Raw genomic sequence first — 21,970 nt, forward strand, 5'->3', positions numbered from 1 at the left:
TGTCCCAGAGAGACTCAGAAGAGAGAGAAAAATAGCAGGTGGTACCCTACAAACAGAATTGTCTAATTGGACTTTCCTAAGCACCATCGTCTGCTCAGCCTCACTGAAGCACCTGGTATGTAGACCCGCCAGCATTCACATGGACAGAGAATGACTTTGCACCCCTGGTGTGGTGCAATTCGGTAGCAGTCACAAGGCAAAATGTGTGATGTGCATGATGGGAGTTTGTCTGTTATTACCAGACACCTTAGCAGGGTGTCAGTGAGCACGGCATTTTCTTCTGTTTGGTAGTAACAGCCCTCATTGCACTATCACACTATCAGTGTGTGCGGTTGTCATTGGAGAAGAAGAAGTTCATGGAGGAGCCCATCTCAAGGGCTGGGGAAGACAGACAAAAATCACATGGATTGCCTCAGAGTGGTAATTTTCTTTGTTTGGTACTGTTGTAGTTTAGAATGCTTTCCCTTTAAAAGAAGCTTTTTAAAGTTCACAGGGAAAAGGGTTGTAATCATCATTTGCATTTAGGAAGTCTTAGGGAGACAGACCATCTGCCCAGAGTTGTTCCAGTGGCAAGCTTAGATGAGAGGTGAGATATGGCCATTTATTGACGGCCATGGTGCTTCTCCTCAGCTTTGAGTTCATTTCAGGGCTGCCTGCTCTATTCCAGTCTTGTAGGAAAGAGCAGTAAGAAGCCCTCTGCACCTTGTGTTGGCAAGGGATCCCGGCAGTGTCAGTTCCGTGGGACTGAAGGCTTGCTGCCTCCTTTTACAGTGCTTTACTTTGGGAAAAATTTTATGTTTAAAAGTGTTTGGGCCGGGCGGTGGTGGCGCACGCCTTTAATCCCAGCACTTGGGAGGCAGAGGCAGGCGGATTTCTGAGTTCCGAGGCCAGCCTGGTCTACAGAGTGAGTTCCAGGACAGCTAGGACACAGAGAAACCCTGTCTCGAAAAACCAAAAAAAAAAAAAAAAGTGTTTGGAGGCTGGAGAGAAAGGAGGCTCCAATGGACCAGGTTCAGTCCCCAGCACCACGTCAGGCAGCTCATAACCACCTCAACTCCAGCTTCAAGGGCTCTGTCTGTTTTCCAACCCAGTGGGTGCTTGTGTGCACAAACATACATTCAAACACAGGATTCAAAACTGATGACACCTCAAGTGTGCTTGTGCATGTGTTGTATTCAGTGGTGTGTGTGCACATGGGTCAGGGGAGGGCTCTGTCACTCTTCTTAGTTCTGAGTCAGAGTCCCTCACTGGTCCTGGCATGCGGCTGGCAGGCAGGCAGCACAGTGAGCCTTTGTCTCTGCGGGGTTGCAGGTGCTTGTGCAGTGATGCCCAGCCGTTGTCATCTGTGTGCTGTGACCTGAACCCAGATCTTCAGCACCCAACCATCTCTGCAGCAGGGATTTTTTTTTTTTTTTTTTTTGAAATTGACAACTCTGTGTTTATAGAGCACAATATATTTTGACATACGTTTACAATATAAAATTATCAAACCTGGCAAATTAACAGATGTATCACTGAGTACCTCTTTGTGGAGAAAATTTAAAATATTTCCCAATTTTGAAGGCTATGGGGTGGTGATATATATTTCAGGCATATATTCCTGCAACCATTCCGAGCACTGGATGACTGAAGTTAGTTCTTTCAGCCATTCCTAACTACTCTTTTTGTGGCTACTGCTGAGCTTTTTCTAGAAGTGAGATCATGTGGCGTTTGACTCAGCAGCCATATCTTCTAACTTGATGAGTTGTGGTGTGTGTACACAGAGTCACGTTGCTAGCAGTAGCCTTTCTTCTCCTGGCGAGCATCTCTTTTGTCTACCAATGGGTACCTTGCTTCTGTCTCATTGCTCTTGTGAACAGTGCCACACTGGGTGTGTCAGTGCAGGGACCACTCTGGCACACTGGCTTCACTTCCTCTGGAGACTGCCGTGGCACAGGGTGGTTGTTCTAGTTTCAGTTTTCTGAGAAGCCTCCATACAGTCTTCCATACTGACCATGTGGACTCACATGCCTGCCAGCAGGGCACTCACTGGCTTTCCTCTTCTCCACAGCTCCTCAGACAATAGCCCAACGGTTCTAACAGACAATAGCCCATGGTTTCATTTCTGTTTCCTGATTAATAAACACAGAGACTTTCTCCCTCTCCTTTGTCTCTTAGCCATTACTGTATGTTCTCTTGAGGAGGGCCCGGCCTTGCCTGGCCTCTGGCCATCTATTCTCCTGTGTAATAGAATCCGAGGTTCAGTAGACTTGGAAGGTATCTATGGACCATTCTCTAACTAAACTGAGGAACTGCGAAAAAGACATTGATCTAAGATTTACGCTGAGGATTAGAGGTTGGGGATTGCATCTCACAAGGAAAGTGCGGTAACTCCACAACCCCGTGTCAGGGTGGCTTTTCCCCTATATACACTGGGAATCTTGTGAAGTGGTACAACCTCTTAAAAAAAAAAAAAAAAAAAAGCCCATTGGTCATGGTGTATTTGCAAAAAGCATTAAGGGTCTGAAACTTCATAGAGCTGTTCTCATGGTTGTGTGGGAGAGGTGGTACCTAGGCCCTTTGCTATCAGGGGACCCTTGGATGCTTTTTGAATGCTTGATGTCTATGCCTGTCTCTTTCTAGCTTTAACATCCCATGTTTCTTTCCTTTTTCTCAGCCCAACAGGGGCACAAAACGACCCCGGGATGATGAGGAAGAAGAACTGAAGACTCGTCGAAAGCAAACTGGTCCTCGAGAGCGAGGCCGCTATCGTGAAGAGGAGGCCACAGCAGCTGAAGACACGGACGATGACAAGAAGAGACTGCTGCAGATCATTGACAGGGATGGCGAGGAAGAAGAGGAGGAGGTAGTAAGCCAGAGCTGGGCAGGAGCCCGCAGAGTGGCCCTAATACACCACATGTGGCATAGCTGGGGACGGAGTGCTGCCCAAGCCTCCCAGTCTCTTCTGTAAAATGGAGCTAAGAAATCCTTCAGAGCACTGAGGCAAAGGTTGGGTGGGATAGTTGGGTCTGGAAAGGGGATTGCACAGTGTCAGGATCATCACAGGAGCACAGAGGAAGGATGGCTGGTGCTGACAGGAGAAAGCAGAGAGCTTCCTGACCAACCATTCCGAGGACATGTAAAAGACCCATCTTCCTTCCTGCCTTCCTTCCTCCCCTTTCTCCCCCTCCCCTCCCTTTTTCTTTTCTGTTCTTTTCTTGGGGGTGGGGGGTGTGGTGGTGTTTAAGGCAGGGTTTCTCCTTGTAGCCTTGTCTGTCCTGGAATTTGTTCTAGAACAAGCTGGCCTCTAACTCAGATCTGCCTGCCTCTGCCTCAAGAGTGCTGGGATGAAAGGCATACACCACCACCACCACCCAGTAACCCATCATTCTTAAAAATATAGGTCTGTAGTCCAAAAGAAATGTCAAATCCTGTCAATCACACATGGTTGTAGAAATTTTTAATCCCAACCCAGGGTTTCTACCCCACTTTTGATCATTTTGTTCCTGGATAAAAGACACACGTTTTATTATTTACAATAAGCCTAAAACAGCACTAGAGCTGGGCAGAGATCTACCCTCTATGCTATTAGAATCTACTTTTCCCATCAGCAGCCCCTAGTTACTACTTACTATGTTCTGTCTGGGCTCCTCTTAACTCCCATTGGCAGCTCTCAAGGCTCTCTTTCTCCTCTCTTTGCCCTCTTCTCTCTCCCTCATGGATTTCTCTAACTCCTGGCTGGGAATACCAAGCACTGCCTATATTAATTCTGCTCAGCTATAGGCTACAGGCATCTTTATTTACCAACCTGAAATAACTTGGGGGCAAGGTCACATAGTCACTTGGGTCTACATTTGTTTGGACTCTCTAGTCTCTGGGGACCAGGTCTTGGGTCCCACACTTAGCATTACAAGACAAAGCAGTGAACCAAACCTCAGCAACACAAGGTAGTAGGGCTTTTAGGAATGAAGTGCAGAGTGCTATTAGATTAGGGATTGGGTCTCGCTGAAGCATGGCAGCTGATGCCTGTAGGCTTAGCATGCAGAAGCTGAGGTCAGAGGACCACTTGAGCTCAAGAGTTCAAGACCAGCCACAGCAATATAGCAAGACCTTTCTCAGAAAAACAAAACCAACGGTCAAGCTCATACTGGTTGAAGGAAAACACTGCCTTTGGGCTGTTGTCCTCAGTCTTGGCCTGTGCTGTACTTGGCGCTGCCACACAACAGTGCATCCTTCTGAATAATCTCCCTTTATGCCCCTTGTGTTTTTTTTTTTTTTTTTTTTTGGTTTTTTTCAAGTCAGGGTTTCTCTGTGTCCTGGCTGTCCTGGAACTCACTCTGTAGACCAGGCTGGCCTCGAACTCAGAAATCCGCCTGCCTCTGCCTCCCAAGTGCTGGGATTAAAGGCGTGCGCCACCACCGCCCAGCGCCTCTTGTGCTTTGGTTCTTCCCATTCAGGTCGGGTCCAGGTGTTTTCTCCTCCAAGAAGTCTGTCCCATCTCTGAGGTGGCCCTGAGGCCTTTTTCATCTTCTCTTTTCACTCGATTCTGTATATTGTCTTCATAACATGAATCTTAGTTTGAAATCCGTATTTATCTTCCATTTGCTTTCCTCCCCTCAGCCTCCCATGAATGTGGCCTGGCTCTGTTTTGTTCACAGCTATGTTTCTGGTGTGTGTGGCGCAACACCCAGCTCTTTGTAGGCCCTGATAAATATTTATTGAGTGAGTAAATGAATGGAGCAGAAAGGCACAGAGGCAAAATATCAGTGATTAAAACAAAATGACCTTACCTTGTGTCTTTTTAAATCCTTAAGTGTTAACTTATATGCTGTCGCACTCTGGCATTTTGTTCAATATGAATTATGGAAATGGATTCTTACGAGCCAGCTGTTTTCCAGTTCCCTCAAAGACATGATGCTAAGTTTGGCTTTTAAAAATGAGGCAGGAGCATGAATCTGAGAAAAAGAAACAGCTTGACCGTATTCCAAACAGGTCTTTTCTATGTTAAGACACTAGTTCCCTCTTTCCTGGGGTCTGGACCATTGCTATCTAGGGTTCTGTCCCTAAAACACAATGACATTTTGGGGAGTCAGTGGAGAGAGTCTCTCCTAGGGCAGCAGGCCCACGGGCCTTACACAGTGTGTGTAGCTGACGATCCCTCTTCTCCCGCTGGCTTCTGCTCAGTCTGTTCACCCTGTAGCAGCAGTTAATTGGAAGGTAGAACTCTTATGTGGATGGTTTCGGGGGACTGGGATAGTGGCTGTCATGGGTAAGTAGTTTCTAGCCCGGAAGACAGAAATGTAATGGAAGAAAGGCCTTTCTGTTAAGGGGTAGGGACAAAGAGATCACTTTGTAAAAATGACACACAGAAGGCTAAAAGTCCAGGACATACTTTCCCATTGGTACCAAAGTCCCATTTGATGGAAAACAAGTGGTGCTTGCCCCTGTGGTCACGTGGGCTTGTAAAATATTATTGTCCTTTTTGTGCTACATCACTAGCATCCATCTTTCTGAAATCCCCCGCTGCTTTCTGACGTTGAGCTATTGGAGATACTGCTGAGGCTGATGACTAAGACTGATAATTCAGTTCCCCGGTGTTGGAGAGGAATTAGAGGAGGGAAGACCAAACCCTGGAGAGGTGGAGATGCTAGAAATTCTACCAGAACTATACTCACATGAATAGAGTTCCCCCAAAGCGGTCAGGATGTAAGGGAGAGAGAAGCAGCAGCTGTGGGCTGTTGGAAAGCGAGGAAGCACTCGGGTCTGCCTGCATGCTGTGTCTGGTGCTGCTAAGAACAATAGCTGGTCATTACTGGAGCTCACCAAACAGTTTTATGTACACTGTTTATTCAGGTTGTCTGTGTGACCTTGAAAGATACAGCCAGCATTCTCATTCCACTCCCTTCTTCCCTCCCTTCCTCCCCCCTCCCTCCTCCCTCTATTCAGATCTTTTGTGGGGACCTGATGTGAGCCAGGTCCCAAAGAATCAGCAGTGACCAAGGATGCTTGGGGTTCTGCAGGGGGTTATGTCAGCCTGGGTTTTTTTCTTTCAGTTTTAAACTTCTTATTATTTTATTTGTGAGGTGTTTTGCCTATAGTATAAGTACATGTATGATGCTCTCAGAGGCCAGAAAAGGGCATTAGATTCCTGGAACTGGAGTTGGACAGTTGTGAGCTGTCCATGGGGAAGCTGGGAATCAATCTTGGATCCTTTGGAGTAGGAGCCAGTGCGCGTAACTGCCGAGCCGTCTCTCCAGCTAACTGTCTGTTGAAGTTAGAGCAGTTGGTGGGGGCCAGGTCCTTCTAGACTTTTCTTTTGTCGGCCATGTGAAGGATTTGGGATTCCAAGTGATGCATTTAGGAAAGTTGACTGAGGAGGCTTGAGCTAGACTTGCTGAGGCTGTAAGGAATTTATTAGTTAGGTTTTGTTGCTCTGTGGTTAGTATGGAGGGAATCTAGGCTCTGAGTCCTAACCAAGGCAGACACTGACTCTGCCTTTCACCATGTTGGAAGCCCTGTTAACCTGTAGAATTAGGGAGGGGTGAGAGCCCAGCAGAGTGCTTGCAGATCCTGGAGTCACTAGAATGTAAGAAATGCATCATGTTCAAAATGAATGTATAGGCTTCTCCCACTTAAAACCCAATATAGGAAGAACATTGAGATTTCATAATAAAATAATAGCTACCATTTCTGAGTCCTTACAGAATTATAGGATGATTCAGTGCTTTTCAAAAGGATCTATTTCAAGTTCTCCTAAAAGCAGTTTCTTTATTGCTTTTAGGTGTGAGTTATGGCCATTTCTTCCCAGCAGAGGAGCTGGGAATTGGGAAAGTGTTAAGAGAGGCAGGTGCACTGCTGCATGTGACTTTAACCTGGCAAGTGAACTGAAGAGACATTTCTGAAATCTCTAGATAGGTTATTTCAAAGTTAAAGATTGATTTTTATTTATGTGCATGAGTGTGTGTGTGTGTCTTGTACAGGTATTGGTGGAGGCCAGTAGAGGGTATCAGATCCTCTGAAGCTAAAATTGCAGGTGGTTGTGAACCACGGATATGGGTGCTGGGAACTGAACTCAGGATCTGTGACGAACAGGAACTCTTAACCTCTGAGCCCTTTTTCTTCAGCCCCTCGATGTATAATATTCCATTCAACTACTTTTCTAGGTATCTCTGAAGTGTATGAAGTAAGACAACTCCATTTTGTAGTGTCAGTTGTCTAATGTTTCCCCTGAGCAAGGTTACCAAAATGCCTTCTCTATTCCCCCCTTGGGACAGGGTTCCTCCAAATAGCCCTGGCTGTCCTAGAACTCAGTCTGTAGACCAGACTGACCCTGAACTTACAGAAATCCACCTACCTCTGCCTCCAGAGTGCTAGGATTAAAAGTATACACCGCCACCACCACCAGGCAATGCTTTAGTTTTTATACTTAATATTTATTCATTTGTTTTGAGACAAGGTCTCCCTAGGTAGCTCCCTAAGGTAGGTTTAGAATTTACTGTGTAGAGTAGACTGTGGCAATACCACTGCTTTTACCTGAGTTTTGAGATTATAGGATGTGATATCATCTCCAACTGTTAACCAGCCTGTCTACCTATTTTTCTTCCTTCCTTCCTTCCTTCCTTCCTTCCTTCCTTCCTTCCTTCCTTCCTTCCTTCCCTCCCTCCCTCCCTCCCTCCCTCCCTCCCTCCCTCCCTCCCTCCCTCCCTTTCTCCCTTCCTTCCCTCCCCCTTTCTTCTCTCCCTGTCTCCCTTTTTTCCTTCTTCCCTTCCTTCTTTGTCATACCATGTCTATGTAACCAAGCTACTTTCAAACTCACAATCTTCTTGCCTTAGCACCACATCTGGGTCAAGATGAACTAATCCTTGATGTTACACTACCATTTCAAAGTACTTGTCTCACTTCTCTCTTGGTAGTTCATGAGAACCAGGCACAGAACTATGAGAATGTGAAGCAGTGTGTCTATCTCTCCAACTGCCATTTGTCACTTCTGGACTGTGTAGAAACAGAGGGTAGAGCAGCTTCAGCCTGCACACTGGGTTGTGACTACTGGTGTGAGGAGAAGACTAGGGGCCCCTGGCACTGACTTGGGTTTGATCTTAAGCAAATTCTTCTTGGTTTCTGACCCTTTCTTACCTGTGCATCAAAGGAGAAGGAAGAGGTAAACTTAGCCTCAGAGTACGCAGCATCCTTGCTTACTCTGTACCCACAGTGTGCCTGAGAAACCTTTGCTGCCTGAGATGGAGCTTGCTGGGGTGGAGGCAGGGCATTAGATGTGACACCCAGGATGGCGCTCCTCACTGTCATTGTAGTTGGGGAGGAAAAGTATATACTGTGTGTTGAACCCACGGAGGTCCGCAGCAGAGCGGGTGGGCAAAAGAGCCATGGTGAGGAGGACCATGAATGTGAGACCAGCATGCTGAAACTGTCGTCCTTGTTCTAGGAGGAGCCGCTGGATGAAAGTTCAGTGAAGAAGATGATCCTTACATTTGAAAAGCGATCATATAAAAACCAGGAGCTTCGGATCAAGTTTCCAGACAATCCGGAGAAGTAAGGCTCCTCTTCACTGACCCCTCCCCTCCATGGTGGCCTGTGTTCTAATTGTTGGATTTGTTGTTTGACTTATTGACTTTCTGTGACTTGGTCAGGCATCCTAGTGTTGCCACATGTTTGGGATGTCACTGGAAGGACACACAGGACTTTGAGGGCTATGCTTTATTATGGTAGGAGTCCACAAAGACACTTTGGCTAGGAGAAATGTATATCCACAGAGTCTAGTGAAGTCTGTGTCCAGGCTTCCTGCTTCCCTTCACTTGGAGATAGCAGACAGCACTGGTCTTCCAGCAGTAGACTGCACCAGTGTGTTTGTGTCCTGGGAGGCTGATTTGAAAACGACAGGTCAAGTCTGCATTCTCTCACAGCTGCAACCCCTGCAATCCCAGACTTCCAGAGAACAAGCAGCTATTGGGTGCTGTTGGCTGACCAAGCACACTTAGTACTCAGGGATCAGCTCAGAAGCCAGCTCCCGGCTCCCAGCTCTGGGTCAGCCTTGTGAGCAGGTTTCCTGAAGAGCAGCCCCTCATTCTTTCAGTGCCCCAGCTACCACCCATGGCTGCCAGGTGGAATCTTTATTGTAGAGAAAATGTCCCAATTTAGGGGTCAGACAGATGTGCGTGGGACCACTGTGTGACCTTAAATGATCACATCTTTCTTGGCCTTGGGTATCTTTTCTGTGTAAGGCTATAGGGTTGTTGCGGAAGTTAAATGAGGACAATGGATTGCTTGCATTTCTGCACCTCCACACAGGAGATAGATGCTCCTGATACGTGTTTTACTGTGAGGTGCCACAGTGTGGGATATGGGATCTTTCAATCTTGGATCCCAATTAAAAAGGATTAAAGATTTGTATAGATTTTAGAGTTCTAAATCTATGTTTTTTTCCCTGCCTGTCTTCCTTCCCAGATAAATGGTTTAATGAATTTTAATAGGCCCAAAGCCCTGAGGCAATTAAGAGTTGGATGGTTGGATCTTTGCACTCAAGTTTGTAGGTTACTAGGGAGACTGACTATTAATGTGAGGTAGAAGGAAATACACAGACAGAGATATAAGTAGAATGCTGTGGGAGTATGGGGGAGAAGGAGCAAATGCTTTGTCGAGGACCTCACAAGAGAGGTAGCGTTTGGGCTGGGCTTCATGGTAGGTGTGCAGCTAACACACAGTGAAAAGCCGGACTGATGAAATGGCTCAGGGGTGAAACTCTCAGACTCTTGGGAGGCAGAAACAGGAGAATCCCTTTAAGGTCCTGAGCCAGGTAGCCTGATGTGAAGAGCAGAGAATAAGACCATCTCAAACAAGGTGGAGGGTGAGGACAGCACTTGAGGTTATGTTGATCTCTGCAGGTGTGCCGCACGCATGCACATACGAATGCACATACAAACATAGCACACACGAAGAGCAGAATGGGAGGAGGTAGAGAGAGAACAAAAAGTCCTGGATGCTGGAGGGCAGAGAGTGTTCACAGCAAGCCTGGGAGGCAGTGTGACTCAGTTCTCCGTTTCTGAGGATGGAGAGTATCAGGGAACACCCAGCCCTCTGTGACGGTGGCTAAATCACAGCCCAGCTTCCTAGCACCTGCATTGTCTCTGGCGTTGTGCTGACCTCCACCATACAGAAGAAGTTCACTCTGTGTGTATGTGCGTGCGCGCATGTGTTTGTTTATTTAATTACACAAGTACCACACAGACTGATGCTGTGTAAAAAAGTACATAAGTTTCAGTCTATAAGTAGAGTACAAAATGGAAATTTCTTCACTGTATTGATCCTACTACAACCCTGGTACCTACCTTGTGACCAATTCTGTGAACAACCAGTTCTGTGATGATCCCTTTAGCCTGTTTTCTATACCCTGTTTTATACTATACAAAGATTTAGCCTACACAAATTTGGGTTTATAAAACAGAAAATGTTTTCTTGTTAGTGCCTGTCTTTCTTTTGTCTTTGGCTGGTGCATAGTATTTCATGGTTAGGAAATTCTATAATGTATTTAATTATTTTTGTATTGATGGACTTTAGGTTATTTTACAATTTTTAAAATTTTATTTCATGTATATGAGTGATTTGCCTGGATGTATATCTGTATACCACACGTATGTCCCTGGTACCCATGGAGGTCAGAAGAGGGTGTTGGATCCCCTGGGACTGGTGTTACAGATGTTTGTGAGCCACTATGTACTGGGAATTGTACCTTGGTCCTCTAGAAGAGCAGACAGTATTCTTACCTGCTGAGTCGTCTCTAGCAGTTTAGATTAATTTAAACATTGGGTTTTATAAGTAGTGCTGGGTAGAGCTCCGTGTGTGTGTGTGTGTGTGTGTGTGTGTGTATACACATACATACATACATACATACATACATACACACATACATACATACGTGTGTGCAAATGTAGGATAGATGCCTGAACACTGACTGTGCAGACTGAGGGCATGCAGGTGTAACCTTTGAAAGCTGCTCCAGGCTCCCTGGGCTGTCCGCTCATTCTCATGGCAGCTGCATGTATTTCCATGGTCTTACCCATGGCCACACTTTGACACCTTCACTGTTTGTTTTTTGTTTCTCTATGTTGAGCTCTTGCTATTTGGGGTAGATTGTTTCTTGTTTGTTCCTGTGGCATGGGTGTGGTGCCCACCGGGCTACAGATGCTCAGCAAGCATGAGAGCTGTGCAGTCCTTGCCATCTTTATTATATCCCCCTGGCGTAGAAGCCAAGGACCCAGCAGGAAACCGTGCTGTAGGTTGATAACACTGAAAGTGTGAGATCCGAATCCTGCCTGGAATGGCAGCATCACCTTGTGCACTTGGTGTCCATCGCCCTGCAGTTGAGAGCAGTGAAGTGATGGCAGCCGTGGCTGCCATCCTCTCCTTAGGTACCACTGGTCTCTGGTTGATAAGCTGCTTTTCAAAGAGGTTTATGTTCTTTAAACAGTGTTTTCCATTGAGAAAAAAGTTTATGTGCTATTTCAGTTTAAAACTCAAACATATAAAAATTGAAATTACGCATAAAGAACTTTTTTTATTGTGTCAAAAAGCAGTTAGGAAACTGTCTTCTGCTTTAACCTTGAGTTCTGCTGGCACAACGTCTTCTGCAATTCTCTAGATCAGCAAGGGGCAATTAAGATGAAAATTGCTCCCACATATTTGAATGAGGCTTTGCAGTTGAGATCAGAAATGTTCCGATTTATTTTCCTGCATGTGAGTGTCATTTTGATCGCATCCACCCAAATGCTGTTCTTCCTTTGGCTGTGGTTCGGATTTAGCCAGCAGCCCTCCACCCGCAGCCTCCACTTGATGCTGTAATCCTTCTCTCAAACCCCACACTGAGTCCGCTGCCTCTGTAGTAAGTCCTAAGCTCTTTTCTTCATTTTCGAAGGAACGCAATCATTTAGTGTAGTGATCCACAACTGGTTTTGGTCTCATGGCCCCTTTGCACTCAAAGGAGAGTACTCTAAAGTGTTTTTCTCAGAACACAGTAGCAAACACAAGAACATGCAAGCGTGTATTCTACTAGCCATCAAGGTAATGGTCTAAGAGTTGGGGAGATAGCTCACTGGGTAGGAGTACTTGCTACATTAGCATGAAGACCTGAGTTCAGATTCCTAGCATCCCTGTGAAGGCCTGCACATGTGTCTGTAGCACCAGCACTTTGGGAGGTGGATACAGGAGGATCCATGGCCGTCCACCAGCTCAGCTCTGCATTTTGTGAGTTCATCAGGGGAGTTACCCAGAGAGCAACAGATCAGGACACCCGAGAGCCTCCTCTGGCCTCTGTGTATGCACACAGGTGTGTACAGTGTAGCACACACACTCACTTGCTTGCATGCGATACACACACACACTCATGAGACAATGGATGAAATACTTTGTTGTGTAAACCGTGAGAAAACTCTGTGGTGTGTACTCTGGTGAAAGCAACATTAAAAGGCCTAATAGTACCTAGAGTTATGAAGTCTTTGACCTCTTAGTTTCCTCCTTCCTAGGGATCTCCTGCTGCCTTGGCCACATCAAGGGACCACACCTTGAGAATAGCTAGCTGTTTTAATTGGGTGGAAGTATTATCACGGTCCCTGTGCAGTGATGGCTGCTAGTGTGCCTGCATCTCAGACTTGTCATGTTTTGTAGTCCCGTGTTTTTGAACGCTGAGGTCATTTGTTAATATCCATTCTCAGGGTTGAGGGAGAACATCCTGCTTGTCTGAAGCAAATGAGCATGGGCGGACAGGAGAACATTTTCTGTCTTGTCAGATGGAGTCCATGACCCCATCTCTGCCTGGTTACTGGTTTAATATGTTGCTCTATTGCTTTCCCATCGCCTCTCACCTGGCCTTTGCCCTGGCTGTGAGTCATGTGTTGGTGAAGCCGTGCTGGCTCCCTGAAGACAGCCTTTTTTCTGCAAATAGTAGTGTGTGCTTCAAGTGAGTGGGCTGGACATGTTCAGCAGGAGCAGAGGAGAATTGTCTTTTTGAGAACACAGCCAACTCAAGGCAGCTGCTGTGTGCCAACACTGTTATTAGGCACTTTATATGTATTCTCTCTTTAAATCCTCACTATCCTTCAACCAGGAAGATAAGGAAATCAAGATTTAGAAATAAGTAGTTAATGTCTTTGACCACGCTGCTGCTTGGGCAGCACTGGACATCTTTATACTTACTAGTGTGTAATGGATGGCTTTGCATTCATGGTAGGCAGAGAGCTCAGAGACTCTGGGCTGATCTTTTGGTCTGTTACGTTTTCTGTACCTAGGCCGGTGATTGGCACCTTTATAGGCGTGGTGAATGCTTGTTGGAACACTACTCATGGTCACACCAGGCCAGTGTCTCTTGAGTCCAAGCATTTCTCACTCTGTCTCATTACCCATGTAGCACCTCTGCTAGTAGGACTTTTGTGGTGTGCTTACAGTTTGCTTCTCTGCTGGTGTGTTTGGTTTGAATAATGCTCTGACTTTCTAAATCTTAAAGTCTAGGGCTAATATCATGTATTTCAAAGAATTACAAAGATGGACTGAGGAGCAGTCTGTTACTACTCTTGTCTAAGCCATGGCATCTCTTCTGTCTGCTTGTTTGTTTATATATTTAGTGGGAGTAAGGATGAGAACTAGGATACTGCACCTAGTAGGCTTGTTGTCCACTACTAGCTTATGCCCCAGCTTTTGGCTTTTTAAACAAGGCCTCAAGGAGTGGCTGAGGCGGCTTGAACTATGTAGCCAAAGTGGTCTTGAAATTGTGATCTTCCTTGGTGCTTCGATTACAGGCATGTATCACCATACATAGTGGGATCTTTTCTTTTATTTTTGAAGCAGAGTCTTAACTATGTGGCCCTAGCTGTCCTGGAACTCATCATATAGATCAAACTGGTCTTGAACAAGCCAAGATCCACCTGCCCTTAACTTCTGCCTCCCAAGTGTTGAAATTAAAGACTTATATTACCATCATCCTGGGCTGGTGTTTTAGTGTTTTATATCATTCCCAGTGGCAAAGATCTAACCATGCAAAAACAAAACAAAACAAAGCAAACAAAGCAAACCCATTTTATCTTTTGGCAATTCTGATTCTTAAGAGTCTTAAGAATGAGAAATAATTTCATTAGATTCTCTCTTATGAGAGGATGTGGGTCTCCTTGAAGTCTTGGTTATTTCCTAGAGTCAGTTTCTCTGTCCTCTGAAGTACAGCTCTGTAACAGATGTCACAAAGCTTCAGGGTCATCTAGTCAGTGTGAGGACTCTGTTCCATCTTTTAAGCAGGCTCAAGTCACAAGAATGTTTGTGATAGCGCTTGCCTTTGTTCTTCCCTCTGACAGACACCCTTGGTAGTTTCTGTGGTCACCAGGGAGTGCTGGAGGCCAGAGGTGATTATGAAATAGTGTGCCCTGGAGGGGCCTTCTCGTGGTTTGCGTTGCTTTTTATCCAGTCCCCTTGGCACTTAATGTTCTTTTGAGAATACCTGGCCCACCCCACACATTGATGCTTGACATCAGTGCAATTGTCTTTTTCTTTTGTGGCGCTGGGTATTGAATCTAGGCCTTCCTGTGTGCCAGGCAAGAGCTCTGACACTGGACTTACACTCACGGCCCTGCACAAGCCCTCATGATCCATAAGTCCGATCCATAAGTCTGAATGGAATCACAGAGGATGAAAAACATAATGTATTTGCAAGCACAGAAGAAGGAGCCTTTAAAAAGTGATATTAGGAACTCTTGGTAAAGTAATCATAAAACTTATTTTGAATTTGAATTATAAGCACATGAGAGTAGCCAGAAAGTGTACGTGAAAAAGAACAACACGGGTGTGTTTCACAGCAGAAGATGGAAGCAGACAGTGGAGATGTGAGGGTTCCAGAGTTTGTGACCGATCAGTGAAGTAGAGTGGAGAGCCTGGAAACAGGAAATACGCGTCATCATTGAGCGTGTGATAGATGACATTCCTTCAGACAGAGGGCAAGAGTAGAGCACAGAGTTCCAGTAGCAGTCCAAAGAGTCATAGAGAGTAAAGTTGAATGTTTATGAATTTCATAAGACATAAAACATCTGATCTTGGGGCTGGAGAGATGGATCAGTTGTTAAGAGCACTGACTGCTCTTCTAGAGGTCCTGAGTTCAATTCCCAGCAACCACATGGTGGCTCACAACCATCTGTAATGGGATGTAATGCCCTCTTCTAGTGTGTCTGAAGACAGCTGCAGTGTATACTCATATACATAAAATAAATAAATCTTAAGAAACAGAACAAAACAAAAACCGTCTGATCTTCACATAGAAAAACTTCACTCATATATGAGTTGAGTAGAGTTGCTGAAGGCAAAGCGTGACTGCCTGGGTTTGTGAGAGCTTTGATGTCAACAGATAGAGAAGTATATACAGATGTGTCCAAAAAAGCATAGCATATGAATGAAGAGATAATTTCCTCCTAGTTTTTTTTTAATTTCTTTCTTTTGTTCTTTTTTTTTTTCAGCGTGACAGATTAATTTCCTTAGTATAGAAAGCATATTATAAATCAGGAAATAAGGCAAAACCCTGGTTTAAAAATGAGTAAAGGATAATTGGAAATAGTAAACAAAAAATGTTAACTTTTTTTATTTTAAATCAGAAATGGCAGAATTTTGAAAGAGCCTTCTTTACTGTCTTGACCGGAGGCAGTTGTGACTAGCTACTACTGCTAGAGGAGAGGGGAAGAGGAAACATCAAACACAGCTGTTGCCTTCTGACAGTGTATTCCTTCCTCTGCATTTACCCTACCGCACTGATTGTGAGTGCACAGCTACATGCCATTTGTTATGGGGGAGTGGAAACTGTCTCAGAAAAGAGGATTCTTTAAATAAATTACCGTGCTCCAACACGAGCGAGTGTACTATGCAGCTGTTTAAAATTGATGATTTACAACGGGAATTTCAGATAAACAGTCTCCCACGCACTCTGTGATTGATTGGCAGTCCCTTCTTGGAGCATTGTCTGGAGAGGGATTTGGAAGCTAGGGCCAGACTGAGCATCAGGGTAGACTGGTGCAGTCAGTGAGGGGCTTCTTGGGAGAAGGAGAACGGCCATCCAGCAACAATTTGTCAGGAACTGGCTCTTATCGTTGTAAAAGAATATTTAGCCAGTATTAACAGCACAGTAAAATTGAGCATAGACCAGAGATTTGCTTTGTGGGTGAAAGGCTAAGAATTAAGAAAAATGGCCCACGCAGGCTGGAGTATCATCAGTGGTTATTTCCAGTTCAGAGGATTATGAATGACCTCTGTATAGTTTTAAATGGCTTGCCTTTCTTTCCCCAGTTTTCTGTAAAAAGTAACATTTTATAATTATAAAATGTGCTTGTAAGTGCTTAAGAATAATGACAGGAAAAACAGTGACGGGATATTAACTGAGGATGTTTTAACAAAATCCAGTCTTGATGGTTTGCTCTTTATGGCTTCTGGATTCCAGTGTCTGTCTACCCGTTAGCATCTAGAACATGGAGTATGTTCATGGCTTCCATGGGCCATGTTTATGCTCCTTTTTTGAAGCCTCCACTTAAAAAGATGGGCAGCTGTGTATGTAGGAGACAAAAGCCAGCGTTCCTGTCTGTCCAAAGCTTACATTGCAGAAGAGAAGCCAGACACAGACTAACAATAGTGGCCCAGCGTAGAGGCAGTGAGCATAGGCTCTTCCTGCTTCGTAGGAGTCTGACTCTGTTCTAAGTCCTCTATGTTCTGACTCTTATCTGACAGCATCCTGTGAGATGGGTACCATTATTGTCCCACTTAGAAACCGAGGCATAGACACACCAAGAAAGTAACTGAGCCAGGTTCAAGCCCAGGCCGCCGGGCTCTGGAGCCTGTGTAACCACTGTGTCCTCTCAGTCACTCTGGCTCTGGCATTGTTCAGCTGCTGTACTTGGAATAGCGCATTTGCTTCTGGGAACAAACACTCCTGTCTTGTTCATCAGGGCATTCCTTAGTCATCAGGCCCTGTGGAGGGCATGCAGAGGGACTGAATGCAAAGCAGCCCTGTTCCCTATGTCTAGACAGGTTTGTGAGGAGGCTCAGTGTAGACATTGAGTGACAGGGACAGGGAGTGCATAAGGTCAACAGTCTAGATCAGTCTGACCTGTGACCTGCTCTGATCTCACCAGAGCACGTGTGACGGGAGAGGGTTGCTAGTGGGAGGCTGCAGTGTCTTCTCTTCCTTTGGGCAGCTGAGAATAACTGGTTCTTGATCTGAAGAGGAATAAGAGAAACCCTCTTTGGATTAGGCCATAGCCAGTCCAGAGCCCCAGAGTAAATTGCACCCCAAGGGGTAATGGTAGCTAATCCATAGGATTGGAGGGCAGAACATTTATTGCTGCAGAATGCTTTGAGGGCCTTAGAAGGCGCTGTGCTGTAGGAGTAAGGGGACCCCTGTAATGAGATCTGAATCCAAGATTGATTTTTGTAATGAGGAAATCGATTTCCCAAGGAAACCGTGTGGCAGTATGATGTCTGGATGAGTGTACTTCTTGGTTGGTCTGCTGTCGACATTTTGACAGATTGTGTCAGTCTGGATTGTGTTGCTGTTTGCTCTCACATGTCAAGAGTACCCCTTGCTATTCACTGACCCTGCCCTGTTCTCCCCTCCTAGGTTCATGGAATCTGAGCTGGACCTCAATGACATCATTCAGGAGATGCACGTGGTGGCCACCATGCCTGACCTGTACCACCTTCTTGTGGAGCTGAGTGCTGTGCAGTCACTTCTCGGCTTGCTGGGACATGATAATACAGATATCCTTGAGATCTGTGCAGCCAAAGAGTGACACAGGAGAGCGGTTCCCTCTCTCTGCCTGGCTGTCTTTGCTGATGGCTGCTGTCATGGCTGTGGTTCTGTTGCCGTTGTAACTCCCTTCCTTCCTGAAATGCACACTGCTCTTTTACTCATGAAAACCTGAGCCTTCTCTATGAACCTGCCTTGAGCAGATCCTTAATTATCCCCGTCTCTGTTAGTGCTAGGACACACTGCTCATCCCCAACAGCAGTAGTTTTCCAGATCAGAATTTGGAGGCTCCTTATTGAGGTAAGAGCAGAAAGGTTTGAATGTGTTGATGGAGACATCATTCTGCTAACAGATGGCTCTGTGGATTGAGGCTGCAGGAGGCAGTGAACCATGGCAGAGTGCTTGTCGGAATGTCCAGAGGATAGCAAAGCTTGTCTGTTTTGTCCACTACCATTTTCTAGTTCCTTAAAGGAAGACTGGGTATTTTCTACTTGATGAATGAGCTTCAGACCTAAGCAGACAAGGTGGGCTTGGTTTCTAGCCACATTTTCATTAGTTAAAATTTGGTATTTTTCATCTGCAAAACTAGAGTTAAAAAACTTTATCCCTTAGTGTTATTGAGGAAATCAGAGACATTAGCTTGTCACACATAGCTCCCAGCATGTAGTAGGTACTTAGTAACGTTCAGTGTAACACAATCTGTATCATGACTTCTAAAGCCATTTCATACTGTCTCTGCTGTTGGGTGTGTGGTCGCTGCAATGTAGGTGTTCCGTGGGCTGTGCGTGGGGTTATGTTCATTAAACAGAATCTAGTTGTTTGAATACGGATTTCCAAAGGTAAGAGATAAATGTTGTGGGTCTGCTTGAGTGATAGTCACAGGAAATCTGCTCCTGCTTCTGTTAGTTTCACCTTTCTGGTAATCTCTCTCCTGAGAGCATGTCTGACTAGGCTCTTTCCTGACTGATAATCTCACAGAAATAAATCAGTGAATAGTTTTAATGTGGCTTCTTGAAGGGAAATCTTAAGACATTTCTGATGCTTCATGTACTGTTATTGTTAAGAATGGCTCAGCCCATCCCCAGGTTGACAGGGTTTGCTGTGGGGTTCTGGGTCACCTGGTTTCATTTGTAGACATAACTGAGTGCTGTTAGATGTGAGCTCAGTGCTGGGCCTCAGCAGCATCCACTGTTCAGGTGCTCAGAGAGCACTAACCATAGGCATGCTGGGTATTGTCTTAGGCCACTTGGGCTGCTATCACTAGGAACTATGGACAAGTGGCTCATAAATGTCTAAGAGAATTGTTTCCTGTAGTTCTGGTGTTAGACAGTCCAGTAAGACTGGCAATTCTGGTATCTGGTAATTTGGGTTTCTGGTTCCAGGTAGCCCTGTGTGTGTGTGTGTGTGTGTGTGTGTGTGTGTGTGTGTGTGTGTGTGTGTCCTCTCATGGTAAGAGGGTGAGGAGGAATTTGCCAAGTTTCTTTATAAGGACATTGATCTTACCTGTGAAGCCTCTGGCCTCTTGACTTCCCAAAGTCCCTGCCTACAAGTATTATCACCCTGGAAATTAGGTTTTAACATAGGAATTGGGGGTGGGCATATAAACCTTTGTCTGTCCCAGGTACCTGATAAGACTGGCTGCTCAAGGCAGAGTCAGTGATGGAGCATTCTATCTCTGCTTCACAAATGGAACAGTAGGTCTCCGAGTCCCACCAGGTTTAGCCTACACCTTGTTGATTCATCTGTCATTTGCTACTGTATTTATCTGTGTGCACGCATGCGTGTGTACGCATGCATGTTTGTACTGGGACAGGAGTGGAGATCAGAAGACAACCTCAGGTGTGGTCTCAGGCACCTTCCATTTTCACTTTGAGAAAGGGTATCTTACTGGCCCGGAACTTCACCACTCAGGCCAGGCTAGGTGGCCTGCAAACTTGTAGGAATCTGGCTCTTTCTCTCAGGTACACCCCACAGCTAACTGGCAGTCAAGGCCGGCACATCATGTCCCTGGTCCCTGCATTTTCTGTAGCATACCTGAAGTCATGCCCTTGACAGAGTTACTTAGTCACCCGTCACTCTACATATTAAGACAGAAATGACCTACTTTGTTTCTGGAAACTCGGCTCTCATTTTTCTTTTTCTTCTAATTCAAACAACATGAGCCGAGCTGCAAACTGCAGACATTTCTGACTCGCCGGCCATTTCTGCTGGGGAGAGGACTGATGTGTGCTGCACGTATGAACACATCCGTGTTCTTGGGAGAGGCAAGGGCACAGATGTTCAGGTCAGTGCATCCTGGTGTGTAAAAGGAAAAACCTGTATCTCTCTACAGTGTCTCAGACAGACCACCATTTCCTCCTGTTTCCCCAGGGCCAGGCCGTTCTTCCCTCCTTTCTGCCAGCCCTCACCCAGATGCCCAAATGATATTTTTTGAAATCTGATTTTTAATTATGCCTTACATCACATTTAAAGTGCATTTGAAATATTTTTAATTACCTTAATTTTAATTAGATGCAGCAATTAGGGTAAATGTCATCCTCTTCAAAGTATGAGTTTTCTTGAAAGTGCTTTCAGGAAAGGGGAGGCCCTCTCAACTTGCAGCTAGCATGCTGTCTTTGTCAGGGTGATGTTCCTCAATGCTGCACCCGCTTATCTGTGATCTATAATGGAAATTCTTCAGGAAACGGTTGTTAACGATTTACTGTTGTACAGCTGTAACTGCCCGCAACACCTTACCATGAATAAACAATTTCATGGCTGTCAAGACTTCAATTTTTAATCTTTTTTTAACTCTTCATTTATAACGCAGGACCATACATGGCTGGTGTGTTCCCACCAAGCACAGGTCATCTCTGCTTTGTCCTTCTCTGAGGAAACATAAATGACGGGGATTTTAATTGGATCTGAGTCTGGTTTGTTGTAACCTTACAGGCAGTGGATGGGAGGCAACAGCTTGTGCCTCGTCCTTCAGTCCTTTCAACCGTGAGAAGCCGCTGAACAGTTGATCCTGGCTCTCCGCACCACTGCTGCTGCTGAGGGCTTGTCAGCTGTCTTGCTGTCCCCCAGAGGCTGGGTTATGGGCTGGATGCAGAGTAGAACTCTGGTCTGTGAAGAAAGGGGGAGGGGACCCACCTTACATTACATTAAATGTATTTAGAGGAAGCATGAGGTGGAACCAAATAGCTGCTGCCCTCTCAAAATATCACATTTTAAAATATCCTGTAATGTAAATGATTTAAGCATTTTTTAGAGTGTCAACAACCCCCCACACCTCTTTTATTGGGTGTGAACTGTTTGGAATGTTGCTATAGAAGAAAACTAAAAGCCCACAAGAAAACATAGAGAATCAACTAACCTGGGCCCATTGTGGCCCACAGAGACTGAACCACCAACCAGAGAGCATGCATGGGACAGAGCAGGAGCTGTATCTGACTCTGTTGCCTGTCTTTGGATCTCTTCCCCTTGTGGTGCCTAGCCACAGTAGGAGAGTACCCCATCCTACTGCAGCTTGGCCTGCCAAGGTGGGTTGATATTCATGGGAGGCCTCCCTTTTCTGAGTCTTTTCTGAAGAGAAAAGATGGCAGGGAGGTGAGTTGAGGGGCAGGGACAGAGATATTCTACAGTTGGGATGTAAAGTAAATAAATTAATTTTAAAAAGTAAAAGCAAAGATGTTGAAAGCTAGTTTTCTCAGGTGTTACTAGCCAACAGTTTGGTTCTGGCCTGGTGTTTTCTTAATTTGCCTGAAGAAATGAAGAGGAATATACCTCAATATACAATATACAATAGTGAAATACCACTGATGGTAGCTGGCCACCCCCTTCTGCAACAAACTTCTAAAACAGTCACCATAGCAGCAAGACTGCAAGCATCCTGCTATATTGCCATTTGCCATGCCTTTGAGTGTCCAGTCATTGTGACCTTGCTGAAGTCTTTTTGGTAGGGTTGACTCCTCTCGGCTTCTTCTGTTATATGCTAAGCATGTTGTACACTACTAGGAAACAAGAGACCAACCGCCCCAGTGGCTGGGAGCAAAGCACCCAAATTACTGCCTGGCGAGTGTTGGGAGGCGCCCTTTTGTAGCCTTAGGCTCAGGAAAAGCCCTTGGAGCTCTAAGGAGGGGAGTGTCATCCCTGGCTCGGGGCTAATCTGGAACTGGGGTTAGAGATTGGAAGCTTCTGATGGATCAAATGAGGGCGGTTCAGGATTATTTCTGTGCTTTCTAC

The 21,970-nt window shown here is 45.5% G+C and overlaps 1 protein-coding gene across 1 annotated transcript in view; it reads left to right on the forward strand.

Moving 5' to 3' along the window:
• Ctnnbl1 (catenin beta like 1) overlaps positions 1-21,970 on the forward strand; it is a 160,847-nt gene that overhangs the window by 35,869 nt on the left and 103,008 nt on the right. Inside the window, exons 2-4 of the mRNA XM_034496023.2 lie at positions 2,657-2,845; positions 8,420-8,526; positions 17,618-17,757. Coding sequence (XP_034351914.1) covers positions 2,657-2,845; positions 8,420-8,526; positions 17,618-17,757 — 436 coding nt within the window. The remainder of the gene's footprint in view (positions 1-2,656; positions 2,846-8,419; positions 8,527-17,617; positions 17,758-21,970) is intronic.

Source organism: Arvicanthis niloticus, chromosome 2, assembly GCF_011762505.2.
Source record: "Arvicanthis niloticus isolate mArvNil1 chromosome 2, mArvNil1.pat.X, whole genome shotgun sequence".
NCBI lineage: Eukaryota > Metazoa > Chordata > Mammalia > Rodentia > Muridae > Arvicanthis > Arvicanthis niloticus.